At 37.0% G+C, this 20,348-nt stretch overlaps 4 protein-coding genes across 4 annotated transcripts in view; 1 reads left to right on the top strand and 3 right to left on the bottom strand.

Moving 5' to 3' along the window:
• The window catches only part of LOC107586453 (MICOS complex subunit MIC13), a 3,629-nt gene extending 1,864 nt beyond the window's left edge, over positions 1-1,765 (top strand). The window contains exons 3-4 of the mRNA XM_016273821.1: positions 1,232-1,283; positions 1,393-1,765. Of these exons, the coding sequence (XP_016129307.1) occupies positions 1,232-1,283; positions 1,393-1,490 (150 nt within the window). The 3' untranslated portion in view covers positions 1,491-1,765. The remainder of the gene's footprint in view (positions 1-1,231; positions 1,284-1,392) is intronic.
• A 2,197-nt stretch (positions 1,766-3,962) lies between these two features.
• Positions 3,963-9,044, bottom strand: LOC107586426 (granzyme B-like). Its single transcript, XM_016273796.1, has 8 exons — positions 9,034-9,044; positions 8,613-8,776; positions 8,280-8,430; positions 7,539-7,671; positions 6,123-6,374; positions 5,891-6,038; positions 4,669-4,684; positions 3,963-4,275 (listed from the first exon to the last, which is right to left on the bottom strand). The coding sequence occupies exons 1-8, from the start codon at positions 9,042-9,044 to the stop codon at positions 3,963-3,965; spliced, it is 1,188 nt and encodes a 395-aa protein (XP_016129282.1).
• Positions 9,045-10,228: 1,184 nt separating this feature from the next.
• Positions 10,229-12,416, bottom strand: LOC107586451 (mast cell protease 1A-like). Its single transcript, XM_016273818.1, has 5 exons — positions 12,335-12,416; positions 12,113-12,263; positions 11,823-11,961; positions 10,564-10,815; positions 10,229-10,473 (listed from the first exon to the last, which is right to left on the bottom strand). The coding sequence occupies exons 1-5, from the start codon at positions 12,393-12,395 to the stop codon at positions 10,312-10,314; spliced, it is 765 nt and encodes a 254-aa protein (XP_016129304.1). The 5' UTR covers positions 12,396-12,416; the 3' UTR covers positions 10,229-10,311.
• Positions 12,417-18,218: 5,802 nt separating this feature from the next.
• Positions 18,219-19,429, bottom strand: LOC107586452 (mast cell protease 1A-like). The gene is made up of 5 exons (XM_016273819.1): positions 19,371-19,429; positions 19,141-19,291; positions 18,907-19,045; positions 18,525-18,776; positions 18,219-18,425 (listed from the first exon to the last, which is right to left on the bottom strand). Exons 1-5 carry the CDS (start codon positions 19,426-19,428, stop codon positions 18,279-18,281), a joined length of 747 nt encoding a protein of 248 aa, XP_016129305.1. The 5' UTR covers position 19,429; the 3' UTR covers positions 18,219-18,278.
• Between the last annotated feature and the right edge of the window lie 919 nt (positions 19,430-20,348).

Raw genomic sequence — 20,348 nt, 5'->3', positions numbered from 1 at the left:
AAAAAAAATAAAAACTAAGATATTATTATTATTATACGAATTCTACTAATAAGAACAATATAAAGCGCACCAAGGATTAACAAGCTTCTGGATTCATGAATATTAATCAGGTTGTGTGCGTTCGCTCGAACTGATTTGCTGAAATCTAAACAGGGACGATAATAGATGAGCACCAGCAAATGAGATTGTCGTTTGCGCATTAGTTAACATTGACATTAAATGCTAACATTAAGAAGTTAGCATTTCTTAAAAGCTGAAGAATTCCAAAGGAATTCACACCTTTGCCTGTTATTTTGACAGGAAAATAAAACAAAGAATATCGTTTACATGTATCACATCAATTCTGCATGTTATGTAAGACTCTCTCTCTCTCTCTCTCTCTCTCTTTGTGCGTGTGAGAGAAAGCATCAGCGAGTCGTGTGCCTTCACACTAGAGTTTACGTTACGCCAAATACATAAACACAGGTGCGCTGCGCATTCATTGAGATGAAATGATAAATATCACAGATCGCTTGACGGAGAGTGAAACTCTGAAGCACCCAGTCAGTGTTCTGTGAGTGAAAATATATCTGTGCTAAACTTATACTCAGCCTCCAACTCACACACTGGCGAGTAAAATCTAAGAATTTATTAGCCATTGGCTAATATTAGACATCATTTAGTCGCCCAGAGTGAAGATTTAGTCGCATATGCGAGTGATTTACTCGCAATGTAGAGGGTTGAAAAGTGAGAGGAAAAGCGTTTATAATGTTACAAAAGATTTCTGTTTCAAAATTATTTTGGACTTTTTATTTATCAAGGAGTCATGAAAAAAGTATGACAGTTTAAAAAACAAAACAAAACAGCATATTATCAGCATATTAGAATGACTTCTGAAGAATCATGTGACTGAAGAAAATGCTGAAAATTCAGATTTGCATCACAGGAGTAAATTACATTTTAGAATGCATTCAAATAGAAAACAGTACAGTAGTAATATTTCGCAATAATCCTTACTGTATTTTTGATCAAATAAATGCAGCCTTGGTGAACATAATAGACTTTCAAAACATAAAAAAAAAATCTTACCGACCCCAAACTTTTGAACGGTAGTATATGTGTCATTTGCAACTGATGTGTAATGCTGACCAGAATACTTCTTATGGTGGTGTCTGTGTAGTATTTTCCTGTGTTGTTTCAAGTCAGTTTGTTATAATTTTTTTTACATTTTTTTTTTTATAAAACATTTTAGCTTCCTGCCACGCCCAAAATTGAGTTCTCACCACTGGATGCATGGAACTCAGGTAAAAGTGTATTTAGTGGAAGATGCTTGTATATAATCAGTTTTTACCACACATGTAATGTGAATATAATGTAGTTATGACTTATGATTGCTCCATTTTTTTCACTCAGGGGTCCAGAAGTCTATCCATGCCCTATCGGTCACCCCGTCCACAGTTAGTGACTACACCAAACAAGGCCTCCAATACGTTAAAAACCTCACAAAATGAGTATTTAGAACTTTAAAGTTAGTATAAGATGCTCTCGAAATATTTCAGTGGATGAAAAGACTTACACACTTCGAGAAGCTTTTCCCCTGCATATATGTCACAGACTAAATTCCATTATGGAACAAAAATTTGAATTATTATGAGGATAGTAATGGTACAAACCCAATTTTGCTCTTCGGTAACAGAAAAATACAGTTGTAAAGCATTGAGATGAATCAAAAATAATTTGAAGATCATAATATAAGTGGGTTATATGTATATTGTTATTCAGCTCTTTTATTCTTACCGACCCCAAACTTTTGAACGGTAGTATATGTGTCATTTGCAACTGATGTGTAATGCTGACCAGAATACTTCTTATGGTGGTGTCTGTGTAGTATTTTCCTGTGTTGTTTCAAGTCAGTTTGTTATAATTTTTTTTACATTTTTTTTTTTATAAAACATTTTAGCTTCCTGCCACGCCCAAAATTGAGTTCTCACCACTGGATGCATGGAACTCAGGTAAAAGTGTATTTAGTGGAAGATGCTTGTATATAATCAGTTTTTACCACACATGTAATGTGAATATAATGTAGTTATGACTTATGATTGCTCCATTTTTTTCACTCAGGGGTCCAGAAGTCTATCCATGCCCTATCGGTCACCCCGTCCACAGTTAGTGACTACACCAAACAAGGCCTCCAATACGTTAAAAACCTCACAAAATGAGTATTTAGAACTTTAAAGTTAGTATAAGATGCTCTCGAAATATTTCAGTGGATGAAAAGACTTACACACTTCGAGAAGCTTTTCCCCTGCATATATGTCACAGACTAAATTCCATTATGGAACAAAAATTTGAATTATTATGAGGATAGTAATGGTACAAACCCAATTTTGCTCTTCGGTAACAGAAAAATACAGTTGTAAAGCATTGAGATGAATCAAAAATTATTTGAAGATCATAATATAAGTGGGTTATATGTATATTGTTATTCAGCTCTTTTAATTATTTGAGAAATCTCTTTCTGGAAATGTTCTGTTTTGGCATTGATCTTCCCCTTGATCCATCCAAAATTCACCCTTTTTATATAGGCACAAAAGGACTGCAACTGAGTTTGTATAGTTTATAATCCCATGTTGCTCTGTCTAGTGTAAAATAAATCATGTCAAATATTTTGAGGGATGTAGTTCTTCTGCGTGAATGTGTTTGCTAACCACTACTATTTGTTTAAAGCTGGTTAAGACTAGATTAAGCTTGGAGTCAGTCTAACCACATGATAGCATTACTTAGTAACACTTTTCAGCTTTACCACAGAGTAATGCTGCTTTCATGTCAAGATAGACTCCAACACTTTTCTGCACGTCCTGACTCATTTTGAAAGTTTTGCAGTGGCCGCTGTCGTCTTACCAGAACATGTTGATTAAAGAACATGTATGTGCTTGGAAACATATTAGGGGTTTGTGCATTTCCTGTTGGTTTTACAGACAGTTTTGCAAGTTTCTGAGCAGTAAAAACTAGTCGGCCCTACTACCATAACTAATAAAAGTTCTCAAGCTTATTGAGGGCAAGTAAATAGTTAAAACAAAGACACAAATGACAAACAATAGAACAAATAAACATTGCTTAAATTATATAGTTAAAAATAATTTTTCGGATAAGGATATCTAACAATAGTATTCAGGTAAGAAATTCCACAAAAATTCAATAAAATAATCAAATGTAACAAAACAAAAAAACCTGTATGAATGAAATATACACTGATTTCTATTAAAGCTCCAAAAAGTATCCTGTCAAGTGCATTGAGCAATTTTCTCTTTTTCTTTTTTTGTTTGATTAACATTAATGATATAGACAACAGCAGGATTATTAGGCTACTGTCACTTTAAGACCTAATGCACCTGTCTAATATACTGACACGCCTCTTATTTTCTCCCAACTGTTTACATTCGCATTTTTAAATATTTTCTTTTGTGTTTGGCGCATGCACCTGAAGCCCAAAATATACTTTGCATGTCCGAGTTCCACTCCATCTCGGAGCTCGCGCACAGAAAGAAGAAACTCTTTACTTTCTCATTCATCTTTGATTCTTGATTTGTGCTGTCTTAAAAAAGTCTTGCCAACTGAAAGCTGCACAGATATACTTACATACGGAAATAAACAGGACATAAAAGATCACAATCTCTATGATTCATTTGAAAAGTAGGTTGTGGACGTCTTAAAGATCGATCAAGATTAAAAAAAACTCATCACCCCCGATGAGAACTGATGGCAGATGCTCTTTCTGGAGGAATTTCTTTCTTTCGTTTTCTTTCTTTTTTTTTTTTTTTTCACCAACCTGGACTGCTTCATGCAACAACAACAAATCAATTGCTTGTGTCCTAAGGCCTTTTCAAATTAAGCTTAAAATATAAATTTATTAGATGAGACTGGAGCTAGTTGTCACACTTTATCTTTCTCAATTGTCTCAACACCTCTTATAGTTTATGTACTTAAGAAATTGTGACAACTTGCCCCGGTCTCTCCTGTATGTTTATTACCAAGCACACTCCTCCATTCTGTTTATATCCTCCAGCACAGATGATATTTGGTGGAAGTTTTGTGATGCTTTCTTTGTATTTCTTCCATGCTTCCTTGCAGTTGTGGATGTCAACAGTTGATACATTCAAGGCCAAAAGGTCATTGACAACTTCGCGCTGTTTAGTGGAACCCCATCCAGCAACCAAGCACTGGGTATTGCTTTTAACGCTGTAATGTAGTTGTGGGATTTTCACCGTCTTCACCTTTTTTTCCAAAACTGCTTTCCTAGAAATCTGAAAATGCAAATAGTTAGTTATTAAATGTGCACTTGTTTGGTCTTGTTCTTCTTGTGAAAATGTAATCACAACCCAACAGGTGTTTACCTTTAGAAGCATGATGTCATTACCCATCTTAAAGTTTTTGAATGTTTTTGGTATGAATTTGCGAATCACATCATATCTTTTTAGATTTTTCTGTGGAGAAATATCATGATCGCCAAGAACAACAGTCATCTCTCCACTGGAATCAAATAAAACAGAGTCAAACTCCCATTTTCCCGAATGCCAATCATCAATCATTATTTACTCATTCCAAAGTCATAGGACATTTTTTTCGGTGGAACAAGAGCTTAGATATTTCATTCAGTGATGAATATGGCTCCAAAAATGAACAACTTACCTAGCACAGTGTGCAGCTGTAAGAACATATTGAGGAGATATCAGAAATCCTCCACATTCATGTGCTTTATTGTTCTGCACTGAGACCATGTATTGCAAGGAATTTTTTGAAGCTTTTTTCCCATTGATTATGTCAACTCCAACCACAACTATTAAGAAAAACAAGACAGAAATAACTATAAACTTTAAAGGCACAATTGGAACTTGTAAAGGCTAAGGATTACTAATGAAAGAAGCTACCTGTGATGTGCAGTGTGGTCACAGCTGTGGCGAACAGGATCGCAGTGAAGCATGTCATTGTGCTTGTGGAATGTTGAAAATGGGTCACTGACTTTTAAACTACTCAAAGTAAAAGGGCAGGCCTCCCTTCAGAGCAAACCACAACATTTCCTGGATGTTTCTTCAGTTAATTAAATGTACACTCTCAGAAAAAAAGGTACAAAAGCTGTGGGGCAGTACCTTCTCAAAAGGCACACCTTTGTACCTAAAGAGTCTGTATTGGTATACCTTAAAGGTACAAATTAGTATCTAAAGTGTACATATTAGTACCTAAAAGGTACAAAAGTGTACCTTTTGAAAAGATACCACCCCAGTGGCAGCTTTTGTACCTTTTTTTCTGAGAGTGTAAAATATGAACGTTTTTATGTTAAAACATGGTTTCATTGTAATTCACCCAAAAATCGTCCCCATCGCCCATTTGTATAGACAATTTCCACAGAAGGAAAAAGTCACAAGAGTCAGTAAATGATGACATTTATTTTTGGGTGAATTTTCCATTAATTTCTATAAATGGTACATTTTTAGGTGGATTTTCCTGAAAGGTACACACACTGTGGCTCTGTTTGTCAAAACATTGCTGACTTGCTTTGAAAACCCTGACCTGCTTGGTTCAACCAATGGTGTGAGTTTGGGCAGAGCTGCCTGACCAATGGCATATGAGGAGAGGCTGTGGTGAATCTCATGACCTTGCATACGCATCAACATTTCTTTTTAAGATGTCTCTGCAAACTAGACTGTTTCTCACAGGGTCTCTGACCACATGCAATGAGCTCGGCCCCCACAGGAAACCAAGGCTGCCGAGAAAGGACAAAACCATCTTTCCACAGAAAAGTGTTCAAAATCAGTCATCATTTAATCAATAAATTCATAATGAAACGACACATATGATCAACAGATTACATTGTTGAAATAAAATGTTTATTAATCAAGTTCTTGCTTCACACCTTCAAGAATAGCTTTTATCCAACTTAGAAATTTGGAAATCTTGGTGTAGACATTCGGTAGCTTAGGTGAGTTACAGTTGTTTAGCTCGTTGAATGAAACGACACCGACTGCGACATTATTGCACACCAAGGGTCCTCCAGAATCCCCCTGAGAAAAGTCATGAAAGTTATAGGCCATTAATGAAATGAAACTGTCACACTATTTTTGATTTGTCCAGAATATTCTTAGTACCTGGCAAAATCCTCCGCGACCACCTGCACACAACATACGTGAAGTGGAGTAATTTTTCCCCCAGTACTTCTTACATTCTTTTGCATCAATGATGGTGACGTCCACCTCCATAAGCTTAGCACTCGCTGCACCTTTGGTGTTTTTTTTCCCCCATCCTGCAACACTGCATTTGACCTTGGTCTTGATGTCCTTATTTTTCTTTGGTATGGAGATCCAGTTGACGTTCTTGCTCTTATTGACCTTTTCATGTAGCTACAGCAAGAAATTCAATCATTAATGCTGATCATTTTCAAAATGTATACAAATTGGATGACCAACTTATATATATATATATATATTTTTTTTTGGTATTTATAAGGATAATGGGATTACTTGGTATGTTGGTATGTATTTGCACTGGCTACCAGTAGCTGCTCGCATTAAATTCAAGGCATTAATGTTTGCCTACAAAACCACCACTGGCTCTGCACCCATTTACCTAAATTCATTACTTCATTGTTATGTGCCCTCTAGAAGCTTGCGTTCTGCAAGTGAGCGGCGTATTATTGTGCCATCTCAAAGAGGCGCAAAATCACTTTCACTGACTTTTTCATTAACTGTTTCCTCCTGATGGAATGACCTGCCCAAATCAATCCGAGCAGCTGAGTCCTTAACCATCTTCAAGAAACGACTAAAACACATCTGTTCCACCTTTATCTGACCCTCTAACTCTAACACTTTCTATTCTATTTTAATTCTACTTTATCTATATTTATCTTCTATATATATATATATATATATATATATACACACCTTGCTAGGCTAACCAAGACTTGTCATTTGCACTTATGTATTGTTGCTCTTTTGTTAGTTTTGACTGCTTTTATTGTCCTCATTTGTAAGTCGCTTTGGATAAAAGTGTCTGCTAAATGTAAATGTACTGTATACTTTAAATCAATTACATGATGATAATTAAATATTGTTCAGTTTGCAGCATATAGGATCAGATCTCTAAGGTTTTGTTGATACAAAAATCTTATTTTGTGACATATCCGATCTTAAATCTTGTAATTAGAACAAAAGAGAAAACACCAAAATCAGTAATGTTTCCACATTCCCAACCAAGTCTCAGTCTGAACAGTCAAATCAGGTTTCAAGTAGCTTTTGTATCACTTTGTTAGTATGAGAAACAATATACACCATATATTGACAGCACTGTATGAATGAAAGTATTTCATCACTTGCCAAATTAACTGACCAGTCGGTCCTTATTATCAGATGTGAAACCAAATCAGCATTGTGTGTAATGTGAACAAAGCCCAAGGGAGTAGGACGTTCATGATACTTTTCTGTTCCTCAAAATGTTCTTTAGCGTATAGTTAAGAAAACAATTGTTTTATTGCAGTTTGCTCTGCAAAACCAAGCTGAGTCATTTACCTGAAGTAGCATGATGTCATTTAGCAGACTTTTAGACTCATACCCAGGGTGAATGTGGTAGAACTTCACATCCATGTGGCAAGAACCATGAGTGTAATCATGAGCTCCAACCACAACTGTCAGCTTCTCTCCTCTGTCAAGATGAGGAAGAAAACATGCATTCATAGTTTACTGGTAAATGAAGACCGTTCAAAATTTAGTTTAGCATTTTAGGCTTGACCTAAAACAATATGCATTTGAAACCATGTTAATGTATTTACATACTTTGCCATGATGCTTCCATTGCAAAGCCGCAAGCTTTAGCTCATGCTCAAAGCTCAACTTTAGCTTGTTAACTCTAGCTTTGGTTTAAGTTAAAGCACATTTTGTGTTCAAAAACTAATTGTTAGACTCCCTAAACTCTAAAGTTTCCGAAAGTGATGCCTTTGATGCCTTTTTAGTTCCCCAAGGAACCCTTCAGTGAACAGTTCTTAAAAGAGACATTTTTTCTTAGTGTGAAGACTTTTTAATAATCTAATGAACCTTTTGTGCAATGGAAATGTTCCATATATTAAAGGTTCTTCATACATCCATCAATGCCAATAAGGATCCTTTATTTTTTTTAGATTTTAGGAGTTGTGGACCCATTTGTTTAAGTACTATTACAGCATGTGTCATTTCCAAAGTAGTCACACCAAGTGAAGACCCTTTTGCAGCGGTATGGGACTCTTTGACTCAAAAAAAAAAGAAACACACACTTACTCTTTAAAACAGTGCGCAGCCGTTATGACAAACTCTTCAGATACAAGGAAGCCACCGCATTTGTGTTTGTTGTCACTTTGAACTGAAACCATGTAGGGTCTTGAATGAGGTTTGGCTTCTGTGCCGTTTACTATACCCACTTGCACAGATGCTAAGAAAGAAAAGAGTATAGGTTGGTTAAATGAGAAGTAGACTTTTCTAAATGTTCTTTCAGATCAACTTACAGTATAGAACAAAAAGTGCATAAAATGAACATTAATGCATTCATTTGCATAGTTATGATAAATGTAAAAGACAATGCAATAAGTCAGTTCATTCCCATTATTTTTCTACCTGGAGCAGTCAGATATGGTAGCAGGGTGACTAGCAAAAGCACGGAGATGATCATGATGCTGTTCTTGGAAGGTTTCTCTGGAGTGCTGAAGATCTCCTCAGTGTTGATGGTGGTATTTAATGCAAAATGGGCTGGTTTAGCTACCCAGTAGTGATCGTACTTCCTCCATCACACCTTGATGTGGCTTTCATTTTGCACTGAAGTGGAAAAGATAGGTTTTATGTTTGTGGTCTTAATGGGAGTAGACTATTCTCCCCCATGTATGATGTAATCCATGCCTAATGTTTCTTGTAAAATTAGATGCGAGAGAGAAAAACTGAATCACAGTGTCTATGTGGTTAGATCTCTAAAGGCTGATTCACACTTCACTTAGTGACACTGAAAAAGAGTAACAGACACGTTTGTTGTGTTTATTTTCACCAACTGAACATGATTGATGTTGGATTGCACCAAACCGTTGGTCAGGTCTTGAAATGTCTGAGAAGTGACATCCTGTACTTGGTTGGATCTCGGTATTGGTCTACGTCCTAACTCACACTTTTTAGTTTATTTTGCTTAATGTACAACAATTTATTGATTTTAATCGTAATAATCTAGTACTATTTTAATAATAATCATAGTCAGTACTATTTGGGTACTATGCTTTTGTTACTCAGAAAACTGATTTGATTTGTATACCATTCTATCAAGTTCTAGTTCCCAGAATGCTTTGTTTCAGACTCTAGGAGTGAATGTTGAAATTAAGAGTTGTGTTATATGTCTTTGCATAAGGTTAATATAGTGAGTGATCTGTTAACTTTTAATGTTGTTATGTTTGGTTTTAAAAGGGTCTCTGTTATCGCTGCATTTTGAGGGTGTTAGCATTGTGCTGTAGAGCACAGCCTGTGGTTTGGTCGAAGATTGGTCTAGAAATGTTAAGACCATTCACTGCTTTATTTAAAAAGCATTAATAATTGCAATTGTTGATGCAGTGGTGGACTCTCTGGTTATGTTAGCACATGCATGTGGGCTATTGGTAGCTGGATAACTGTAGCACTTACTCAACTGGAGAAACACTTGATCTTTTTAAGGTGGTTTGGTTTTAACACGTATATCAGTTTGCTCATCAGGTTGATACCAATGGAGAAGTTTCCGAAAACCTTACGTTAGTCAGCTCACCTTAAAGTTGAGCTGTTTGGAATAGACACCCAGTATATTTAACTTAAAATTAATTAGTTAAAACTACACTAAAAAGTGTTTTACTTTACTTTTACAAGGAATTTTTTTTTTAAGTAAGGTCAACTAATTAGCCTTCTTTATTTTTATTATTGTTTTAAATTATGAAGATTTTACATTATTTTTTTTGCAAATTAAATCCTGGAGGGTTTTCCAAGCTAATTTTATTTTGATCTGTCTGATTTTATTTTACTTTTTTTTTTTTTTTGTTAAAAACACAATGTTGCACAATTTATGATACCTTTTTTATTCCTTTACCTTTTGGTGTTGACTGGAAATTGAGTGTATTACTAAGATGGCAACTAAGTGAACTAATGTGAAATGACTTTGGACGTGTGTCCCATGTAATATTGCAATTATCTGTGGTGACAATGAACACACTACGACTGATTGATGCTGCCCATGCGATACGTTTATTGAAAGAAGGTTTATGAAAGAATTCAAGAAAAAAAAGCATTTCTTCCTTTTTTGTTTTCCATGAAGTTACTTTTTTACATTTCTGAGGATATGGTGGATCCATGGAAGATATGCTGAAATCTTAGTATACACATTAGGATGCTCAGGTGAATTGCAGTGTAATTTACTTCCAAAAGATGTGACACCAACTGCAGTGTCTCCACAAACCAAAGGACCTCCTGAATCTCCCTGTTAAGAAACACAGATCAACACAACACTAGTAAAATCAGTTCATACATTATCATAAAGTCTGTGAATCATTTTTGTTTTGGTTCATACTTGGCAGGATCCACCACCGCCATATGCACAGATCATCTGTAAGGCGGAGTAGCTGGGTCCCCATTTACGTTGACACTGTACGTGATTTAGTGTAGTCACGTATGCCTCCATTAGACGATCGCTCAGTGAGCCATTAGTCCACAGTCTTCCCCAGCCCGCAACACTACAGAGAGTATCCACATTGACGTCTTTGCTGTCCTTTGGCAATGATATCAGTCCAACGTTGTTGTTTAGTCTGACTTTTTTATATAGCTGTAATTCAAAAACGCAACCATTAATAATAAACAATCTTTTATAAGGCTGAATTTCTGTTGATTTTTACTGCTGTACTTGTGGTTAGGACAGAAGCCCCAAAATCCAAGGTGAATTAAAAATGTTTTAAAGGGGTCATATGATGCTGCTAAAAAGAACATTATTTTGTGTATTTGGTGAAATGAAATGTGTTTATGCGGTTTAAGGTAAAAAAACTAAACAAAAAAAAACATTATTTTCCACATACTGAACATTATTGTTGCTCCTCTATGCCCCGCCTTTCTGAAACACGCCGATTTTTACAAAGCTCATCGTTCTGAAAAAGCGAGGTGTGCTCTGATTGGCCAGCTATCCAGTGCGTTGTGATTGGCCGAATTCCTCAAGCGTGTGACAGAAATGTTACGCCCCTTACCATATTGTGATGCCTGCGGCAACCACATGTGACGACCCCGGGCTGGACTCCACTTCGTCCACTGTGAAAGCCGATCTGGCGATCGACAGCGCAAAGTTTTAAGTATTTCTTCAGCAATCAGCACGGATCAGCTCTAGGCATTTGGGCGGCGCTATGCAAATCTTCCCACATAGTGATGTAGATATGTGGGGGCGTGTTAGAATGAGCCATTTTAGGTAGGTGCGGCTGACTCTTAACTTTTATAAAGAATATCTCTTTGGATTTGAGACTTTAGTCTTTGCAACTTTACAGATCTTCTTTATGCACCAAGAGCTTGTAACACTCCAAAGAGAAAGGAAAAATTTAAATCGCATCATATGACCCCTTTAATGTGGCTCTTAAAGTATATTTCCTGCACTTTTGATTTTTTACGGTTTTATATATATATATATATATAACAACCACAAGAAACCACAGGCACTTGTTGTATTCCAAAGGTTTGAAAGGAAGTCCCTTCTTGCATTTTTAGCAAGAAATTGCAAAAGAAAGTCAAAGAATGTTATTCAAAATCTATTTCGTGACCAGATATTGTTTGAACAAGTAGTACGATGTTTACCATCAAAAGCATGATGTCATTCCGCAAAGAACTGATTAAGTAGCCTGGATGCGGGATGTAGAACTTCACTCTGATGCGATCCAAAATCTTACTATTGCTTAAGTCATGAGCACCAACAACAACCGTCAGAATCGCATATCTGTTGAAAGAGTGTTTTGGAAAAATGTATTTATGAAGTCATGATGCTTATTTATGACATATGATGCATTGTATTGTTGCACTGCAGGTGTTTTGTCTGTCAAAAGTGATTTTAACTTAATGTTACAGTTTAAAGTAATCAAAACTTTTACCTGTTCCAGCAATGTGCAGCAGTCAAGACCCACTGATCAGAAATGAGGAATCCACCACAGTCGTGTTGCCCAGAAATCTGAATAGAAACCATGTAAGGTCTGGAGTGGGGTTTTGCTTCCCTGCCGTTCACTATACCCACATTCACATGAGCTGAGAGCAAGAGAGTGCTGTTAGTTAATTTTCAGCAGATTAATCAATTCAGTACTTTTGGTCAGTCTCACCAGTGAAGGTCAGGTGTGGCAGCAGAGAGGCCAGCAGGAGCAGAGAGATGATGGTCATCATGAAGACAATCAGTGAGCTCTCACTGACAAAACACTGTATGAATATAGTTTGAAGGGGGCGGAGACATTGCGCTGCCTGACCTAAAAAAAGTCTTGTGGCATGAGCAAGACTTATTTTTGTTAATCCTTGCGGTCTTAAAATTTAAACCACAGAGGTTTCGGACGATAAGAATTAAGCATGTACTATGAGCATGAAAATTAATGATGAAAATGTGCTTTGCACCTTGAAACTCACAGATAAAATAGAAAGTTCATCAAAATTGGCTTTTCATGAACACCAAGCATGTAACATTATATTCATATATAAATTATATTCATAATTGGACTTAAGATTCAAAAGATTTGCAGCTCTCAAAGACACATTATAAAGGCGGGAGATGAGCCACTCTTCTAATATTTATTTTTTTACTCATTTATTTAAAAATGTTCACTCTGGGCCATTCTAAACCCTGGGGAAACGAAATCCTGGGTTTTCTTGTTTCACACTCCTCACTATTTACTTGGTAAATTATTTATTTTTGCTAAATAAATAAGCCCAGACACCAACAGCCTAGTATGGTAAATTATTTAAATACTTAACTACAAATTAAGTTAATTATTACTGGTATAATAATCAAGTAATGCTTTAAATATTTGGGCTTTTTTTTTTAATTTAATTTAAAAATGACTTTTTTTCAAACATTGCATAAAAAGGACACATCAAATGAGAGCTTTAAGTTATCTTTACCTGTAGAAGCTGCTAAAGGCAACACAGACTTGTTGCTGCTGTAGTTTTGTTACTCTGAATTTACTCTGCATCACTTAAAGCACAGCTCTGTTTTGACATCGGCTTGTCAAATAATTTGTTACGTCCATTGCTACAGTTATCACCATCAATCGCGTATCAATTTGGAGGATTCACTCGCGTAAATTTTTACACTCGCCTTTGTCATTCCTGAAACAGTATATGTGGACGGTCCTCTTAAACTTTTCTTCAAAATGTGAACGATGAGACACAGAGCAAAGGGCGCTTCCATTATGGCGCAACTGTCCAAGCTTACTCACGCGAAAACTCCTGATATAATCAATACCTAAATACCTTATTTACATCGTGTATGCTTTCTTATTGTTATAATAGGAAGATCTGGGAGCGTGTAGATTTAGGTAAACATGCGAAAACAAAAATTAGATCAGAGCGGATTTTGACTAACCTACAGTAAACACCTCTGATCGGCCATTGCTTTCAACAGAGATGCCTGTGATTGGCTACTAAACTAAACGCAAAACCAGAGCGCGTGCACAAAAACACAGGAACATTTGAAAGCGGGTACACGAATCACACAAATGGCCCATTTTGAATTCAAAACGGCGAATTTCACCGAAAGGTGACAAGTTTGTATCCTTGGTACCAAAACGTGCCAAGCGGTGACGCTGGTGATGTGCGCTTTCCCGGTGTTGTGCCGAATTCTGCACCCCTGCCAGATTATGCACCCCCTAGTTGAAGTCGCTACCTGATTGACTAATCCCAACCCCACCCCTAATCCTAACCCCTCCCCCACACCTACTCCTAAACCTACCAATACTAGGGGGTGCATAATCTAGCAGGGTGCAAATTTCGGCACTACCTACAATGGTACCATAATATGCTGTTGCTAAGTGCAACCCTAGCTAACCTGTTTCCCTGTAACCCTATCAGTAATTGGACTATTACCAGTAATTCATCTTGCAAATAATTAAATGAAAATAAACTGGAATTAACAACGAAAACATTTGTTTGTCAAATAATTATCCTTTAGTCAGCCTTATCTCCATCATTTACCACTGTCATGTTTCCTCTTTTCCTCCTCTTCTTGCTTTTTTCCGCTTCTGGCTGCCAGACGGATAAGTCCTCTTCATGTTTAAATTGAAGAGTTCAAATGCACAAGTAAACGCTGTTCCAGTTTGAAAACGGCGGCCGACGTATCACGAGGAAAAAGCAAGATAGCACATCCTAGAGGGGGCCCTCTAGGGGGGGATGCAGATGTATTGCTCCATGTTATATTAATAAATGACATTTCCGATTGTTCAAATGGTCAGCTGTCGGGGGCCCCCTCAAATGCGGGGCCCCAGGCAATTGCCTGCCCTATTGCTACGCCTCTGCTTAAATCGAGAACGATATAACTCTCATTTACAAATGCAGGAGGGTTCAAAGGCTTCGAGAGGGAGCTCAGGCCAGAACCACAAACGTAACCCATCTACCTGATAAAAAGGGAAACTAACTAATCTACCAAAAGAAAAAAAAAATACAACAAAATATACTAAATCCCTCACTAACATAAACGGGAGAAAACAAGTCCAAAATGAAAATGGCACCTCCCACTATTAACCCCGTCCCAAATTAGCAATACAAATGATGTAAAGAACTTACATTAACTTGCAAACTATTATTAACTTACAAACAGAAAACAGGATTTCTTGTTGTAGAGGTGGCAGGAGGAGGATTAACACAATCTCACTAAAGAGAACCCAATCAACAAAGTATAGTTCATGAACAACAAATGAACCCTTCTAGGGGAGGAAGCAAAACCTCACAATACAGTCTCCACACACAATCACACTGTTCAGTGGGGAAAATGCTGCTTAAATTTTTACTGTTCCCTCTCATCCTCCAATCAGAGTTAACAGCCAATCATTGGTGACAGATGGAGGCCATTGCCTTGAAAGGATTGAATTTATTTCCTTATGAAATTAACTCTTCATGAAACCAATACTCAGGAACTCACACAAAACAGACACCATGCAATAAAACAATAAAACTTATCTGGAGAATAAATCTTCAAAGAGAGCAAACAATGCCTCTCTCCTCGCCCATTTACGACCCCCTTCTCCCCCTGGCCTCTCTGCCTCTCCCTCTTTTCCCCCAAAAGGTTTCACCCAAAGTTCATTAAGAATATGCATATCCCACATATCATGTATCTTGTGAACCTGTTGTTTTTTCCCTTCATGTTTAGTGTCATTTTAAAGATCTTTGTGCGATTGGTAAATTGGTTTCAATTTCAAAGTAGTCATTTATATTGTGAGAAAGACTTAAAACTTTTGTAGAATTGTGTTGTGTTGAGGAGGGGGTGTGTCCCCCTTTAGGGGTCTGTGAGAATGTTTCCAGCCGGGTGTGACCCTGGATCACAGAAACTAACAAACAAAAGGTCTTTTATGTTTTTACAACTGATTTAAAGATTTCTCTGTCTTTGTTCTGGTAGTATTTAAGGGAAAGTTGCAAATCAGTCAGGGCGATTCTGTAGCCAGAAGGCCCGTAGTGTGAAGGGTGTCCACACACTTCACACTACGTATTTTTCTAAAAGTCAGGTATGCATCTTACCCTTAGATTTGTCTTTGAGAATTTGATGTCTTGTATTGATTTAATATCTTTGAATTGTCTATGTAATTGGCATAATACATATTTACCTGACTGATAATAAATTGTTATATTTGATTTATTCTGAACTCTCCTAAAATCATTATGACTAGTAAACTGTGAGGAGGCTTTTGTTACCGCAAATCTACGGCCAGGATAGGTCAAACTGAAGGCTTGTGAATGATAGGAGCAGTAGGCACGTCATCGGAGACCTTCTGATTTCTGTCTATCGCCGATGTTAGCAAGTTGTATGAGAAAGGACTAAGTGAATTACACTTTTTGTCATAAGCAAGCAGTAGGCGGCAGGCAAAATAGGTATTAGTCTACCTACACCCTCTGACTAGCATCAGACTGGCGAGTTTGTGATCGTAAGATCCACGTAAGGCCAGCGTGAGACTTAAAAGAGACATTAGGTCCCCAGTGAACGGATAAGTGAAAGTATAGTGAGTCAGGAATAATCGAATATCTAAATTAATATTTGTGATCATTAAAGTTAGGCAATATTTCAAAGCAATATTTCTAATTAAAAACTGATCACGGGAAATTGGAGTCAGATTGAACACGGAGCTAGACAAAATTGAAACTAAGTCCTGATAAATTCAGAAGCGCAAGTAACAAAACGGATACGCATTAAACCTTCGACCAGGCCGCTGGATTCCGCTTTTTGGACTGGCAGGTGGATCCTATTACTTGCAAGTAGAGGAAGTGAGAGAAAGAGAACAAAAACAAATACGTTCTGGGACGTAACAAACAGCAACTTGTAAAACAGTCAAGAAAAGGTAAGAAGTGATATTTGAGAAAAGACCATATACTAAGACCATACTAACCCTCTGATGCATCGTGGTCACTACAGTGGACAGTATTTGGAAGCCATTTTGAACCATTTAAGATGTAGCATCATGTCCAAAACGACCAACTGGCGAACCCCCAAAGTTTTGTGTACGATTCCATTTAATTGTTGTCTTGTTTTTTTGTTTTGAGATATTGCATAATATATTCAAAATGGCGACAGGAAAAGGGGATGCACCATGTACCTCGGCAATAAGTGTTAAATACTTTTATTCTTAGAAAACCAGACAGGTACAAACAAGATTTTTCAGTTAAATAGGATGTCAGAAATAGATTCATCCAGATTTTTACATTTTTACATTTTTTTCTGTGACAGAAAATATATCTGTCCACTACTGTAGACGGCATGCACCAAAGGATATAATTCTGCCTATGGGCCTATATATATAATTGAAGAGAAATATTAAATAGTCTTCAGATCTTATCATTTATTTCAATGCTTACAGTCTATATTTATTTATTAGGTAATATAAAAGTGTAGGCATGTATACTGTATGAGTGCAGATACAGTATATGCGTGTTTGATTGCATTCGAGTGTGTGGTGGGTGTGTGTGTGTTTGTGTACAAACAAGATTTTTCAGTTAAATAGGATGTCAGAAATAGATTCATCCAGATTTTTACATTTTTACATTTTTTTCTGTGACAGAAAATATATCTGTCCACTACTGTAGACGGCATGCACCAAAGGATATAATTCTGCCTATGGGCCTATATATATAATTGAAGAGAAATATTAAATAGTCTTCAGATCTTATCATTTATTTCAATGCTTACAGTCTATATTTATTTATTAGGTAATATAAAAGTGTAGGCATGTATACTGTATGAGTGCAGATACAGTATATGCGTGTTTGATTGCATTCGAGTGTGTGGTGGGTGTGTGTGTGTTTGTATTTGTGCTCACATGTGTATGAATAGCCCACCACCCCCACCCCCCTCTCACACCTGGCCCATAGACACACACACTCTTACGTTTTGTCTGTTACACTTCACATTTCTGTGCCGTCATGACATAGCTTGTTGTTATTGAATGTTCTTATGTGTATTCAAACCATTTTCACATGGCAAATATTTAAAAAACTTAAAGACCACACATTTAGTTCTATTGATTCACTTTTTATACATTTGATGCATGGTGTCCACTACAGTGGATATATATGTAACTCCCTCAAAATATAATATATTGACAAAAAATGTTTGGCAGGATTTTTCACTTGTTTAAAAGTAAAAACAAACATGTAAAAAAATATTACTTTGTGATTTAATAATTCATGCATCAGAGGGCTAATGTAATAACAGCATACCTGTAGCGGAACTAACGTAATTTCCGATTCTTGTGAAATTGGCTTACTGACACCCGATCGCGTGTCTCATATCCATGTGATTTGGACAGCCACGGAAACACTGTGCATTGTATCAACAGTCGTGTCAGTTTAGGAAAAAATTGATAGCAGCAATATACAATATGAGGATGCACAATGCTGCTATATAAACTGATCACGTGCTGCATTCATCCAATCAATGACAATGACACTGACACTGCAACCCCCATAAAATATTGTGTGTGTGACAATGAAAACACTTCATGATTTATGATTGCCAAGTGATACTTTTATTGAAAGAGGTCATGCAGAAAAATTCAAGAACTTAACTCACTTCACATTTCAAATGTTGCTGTTAATCCATGGAATAAATGGTGAAATCTTAATATACACATTAGGTTTCTCAAGTGAATTGCAGAGTAAGTTATATCCAAAAGATGTGACACCAATTGCAGTGTGTCCACAAACCAAAGGACCCCCAGAATCAAACTGTTAAGATAAAAGAGAAACAGTCAATGACATACATTGTATCAGTTGAAACTCGGTTCATAAATTAATGTAAGTGTGTGAATCATCTTTTGTACGTACAAGGCAGGATCCACCATGGCCATGTGTGCACAGCATCTGTGAGAATGAGAACATCTCTCCCCACTTCTTTTGACATTCTCTATTATTCGTTATATGCACGTTTGCCTCCATTAGGCGATCGCTCTTTGGGCCTTCAGTCTCCAGTTGTCCCCAGCCCGCAACACTACAGAGAGTGTTTGCCGCAACATCTTCTCCATTCTTTGGCAATGAAATCCATTTAACATAGTTGTTTATGTTGACATTTTTCTGTAACTGTAATTCAAAAACACAACCATTATTAACAAACAGATTTAATTTAATTATCTTTTATAAGACTGAACTGCAGTTGATTATACTGCCATTTGTAAAGTTGAGAACAACTAAATGCATCACCGGTTGTTACCTTCAAAAGCATGATGTCATTCCAAGAAAACTGAGAAATATAGCTTGGATGTGGGATGTAGGACTTCACTCCAATACGATCTGAACTCGTACTTTTCCTTAAGTCATGAGCACCAACCACAACCGTCAGAATCTCAGATCTGTTGAAAGAGAATGTCATGATGCTCAGTTTTAATCATACAATTGCAGTTACTATGCCAGCCAAAATGATTGTAACGAGACAAAAACATCTCACCTGTTCCAGCAATGTGCAGCAGTCAACACAAACTCATCAGAAATAAGGAATCCACCACAGACATGCATCTCATTCGATTGAATAGAAACCATGTAAGGTCTGGAGTGGGGTTTTGCTTCTGTGCCGTTCACTATACCCACATTCACATGAGCTGAGAGAGAGATACTGCTGTCAGTCAGCTTATCCAGCACATAACAATTGTAATTAATGCTATTTTTAATCAGTCTCACCAGTGAAGGTCAGGTGTGGCAGCAGAGAGGCCAGCAGGAGCAGAGAGATGATGGTCATCATGAAGACACTCAGTGAGCTCTGACTGACAAAACACTGTATAAATATAGTTTGAAGGTGGGCGGAGACACTGGGTTTCCCATACAGGTTTTTAGTTTTTTTTCTTGTAAAATGAACACAGTGATGAAAAGATATTGTTCCTGTTAATACTTCCAGTCCTACCTTCAGAGAAAAGATGGTCTAGATAATAAAAATTGAAGCATGTATGCATGCATTTTGGGTCTTTAATAATTTACAGTACATAATACATCTGCAGTTTGTAAACTAAGTCTTTCCTAAAAGGCCAAGATCTATTTTGATGCAGGATGTTCATTCTGATGAGGACCGATTTCTCTCTCCTACTTCTTATGTCATGGAGTCATGATGACTAAAAGACATGGAGCGATAAGTAAACTTAATCAGCACATACAGTGGTGTGAAAAGGTTTTTGCCTGTCCAAACCTGCCTGGCCCTACGTGAAAAAGTAATTGCCCCCTAAATCTAATAACTGGTTGTGCCACACTTTGCAGCAACAACTGCAATCAAGCGTTTGTGATAACTGGCAATGAGTCTTTCACATCGCTGTGGAGGAATTTTGGCCCACTCTTCTTTGCAAAATTGTTTTAATTCAGCCACATTGGAGGGTTTTCGAGCATGAATGGATGGTTTAAGCATCTCAATCGGATTTAAGTCCGGACTTTGATTTGGCCACTCCAAAACCTTAATTTAGTTTTTCTTGAGCCAGTCAGAGGTGGACTTGCTGGTGTGTTTGGGATCATTGTCCTGCTACATAACCCAAGTGCGCTTGAGGTCACAAAACTGATGGCTGGACATTCTCCTTCAGGATTTTCTGATAGAGTGCAGAATTCATGGTTCCGTCAATTATGGCAAGTCGTCCAGGTCCTGAAGCTGCAAAGCAGCCCCAGACCATCACACTACCA

This window comes from Sinocyclocheilus grahami, unplaced genomic scaffold (assembly GCF_001515645.1).
Source record: "Sinocyclocheilus grahami isolate Dianchi unplaced genomic scaffold, SAMN03320097.WGS_v1.1 scaffold81.1, whole genome shotgun sequence".
NCBI lineage: Eukaryota > Metazoa > Chordata > Actinopteri > Cypriniformes > Cyprinidae > Sinocyclocheilus > Sinocyclocheilus grahami.
The sequence above is the reverse complement of the archived record's forward strand: the minus strand, read 5'-3'. Positions and strand labels throughout refer to the sequence as shown.

Bases quoted from the DNA above. Each gene is read 5' to 3' on its own strand.
- LOC107586426 (XM_016273796.1), bottom strand. The intron at 8,431-8,612 runs GTAGAAAAATAA...TTTCTTTCTTAG, and splicing joins ACCATATCTGACTGCTCCAG to CATCTGTGCAAGTGGGTATA. The intron at 6,039-6,122 runs GTACTAAGAATA...GACTTTTCTCAG, and splicing joins GTCGCGGAGGATTTTGCCAG to GGGGATTCTGGAGGACCCTT.
- LOC107586451 (XM_016273818.1), bottom strand. From the start codon at position 12,395: ATGATGACCATCATCTCTCTGCTCCTGCTGGCCTCTCTGCTGCCACAC. The intron at 10,816-11,822 runs GTAAACATCGTA...TTTGAATTACAG, and splicing joins ATGACATCATGCTTTTGATG to CTATATAAAAAAGTCAGACT. The intron at 10,474-10,563 runs GTATGAACCAAA...GTTTCTTAACAG, and splicing joins GCGGTGGTGGATCCTGCCAA to GGAGATTCAGGAGGTCCTTT.
- LOC107586452 (XM_016273819.1), bottom strand. From the start codon at position 19,428: ATGACCATCATCTCTCTGCTCCTGCTGGCCTCTCTGCTGCCACACCTG. The intron at 18,777-18,906 runs GTAACAACCGGT...TTTGAATTACAG, and splicing joins ATGACATCATGCTTTTGAAG to TTACAGAAAAATGTCAACAT. The intron at 18,426-18,524 runs GTACGTACAAAA...TTATCTTAACAG, and splicing joins GCCATGGTGGATCCTGCCTT to TTTGATTCTGGGGGTCCTTT.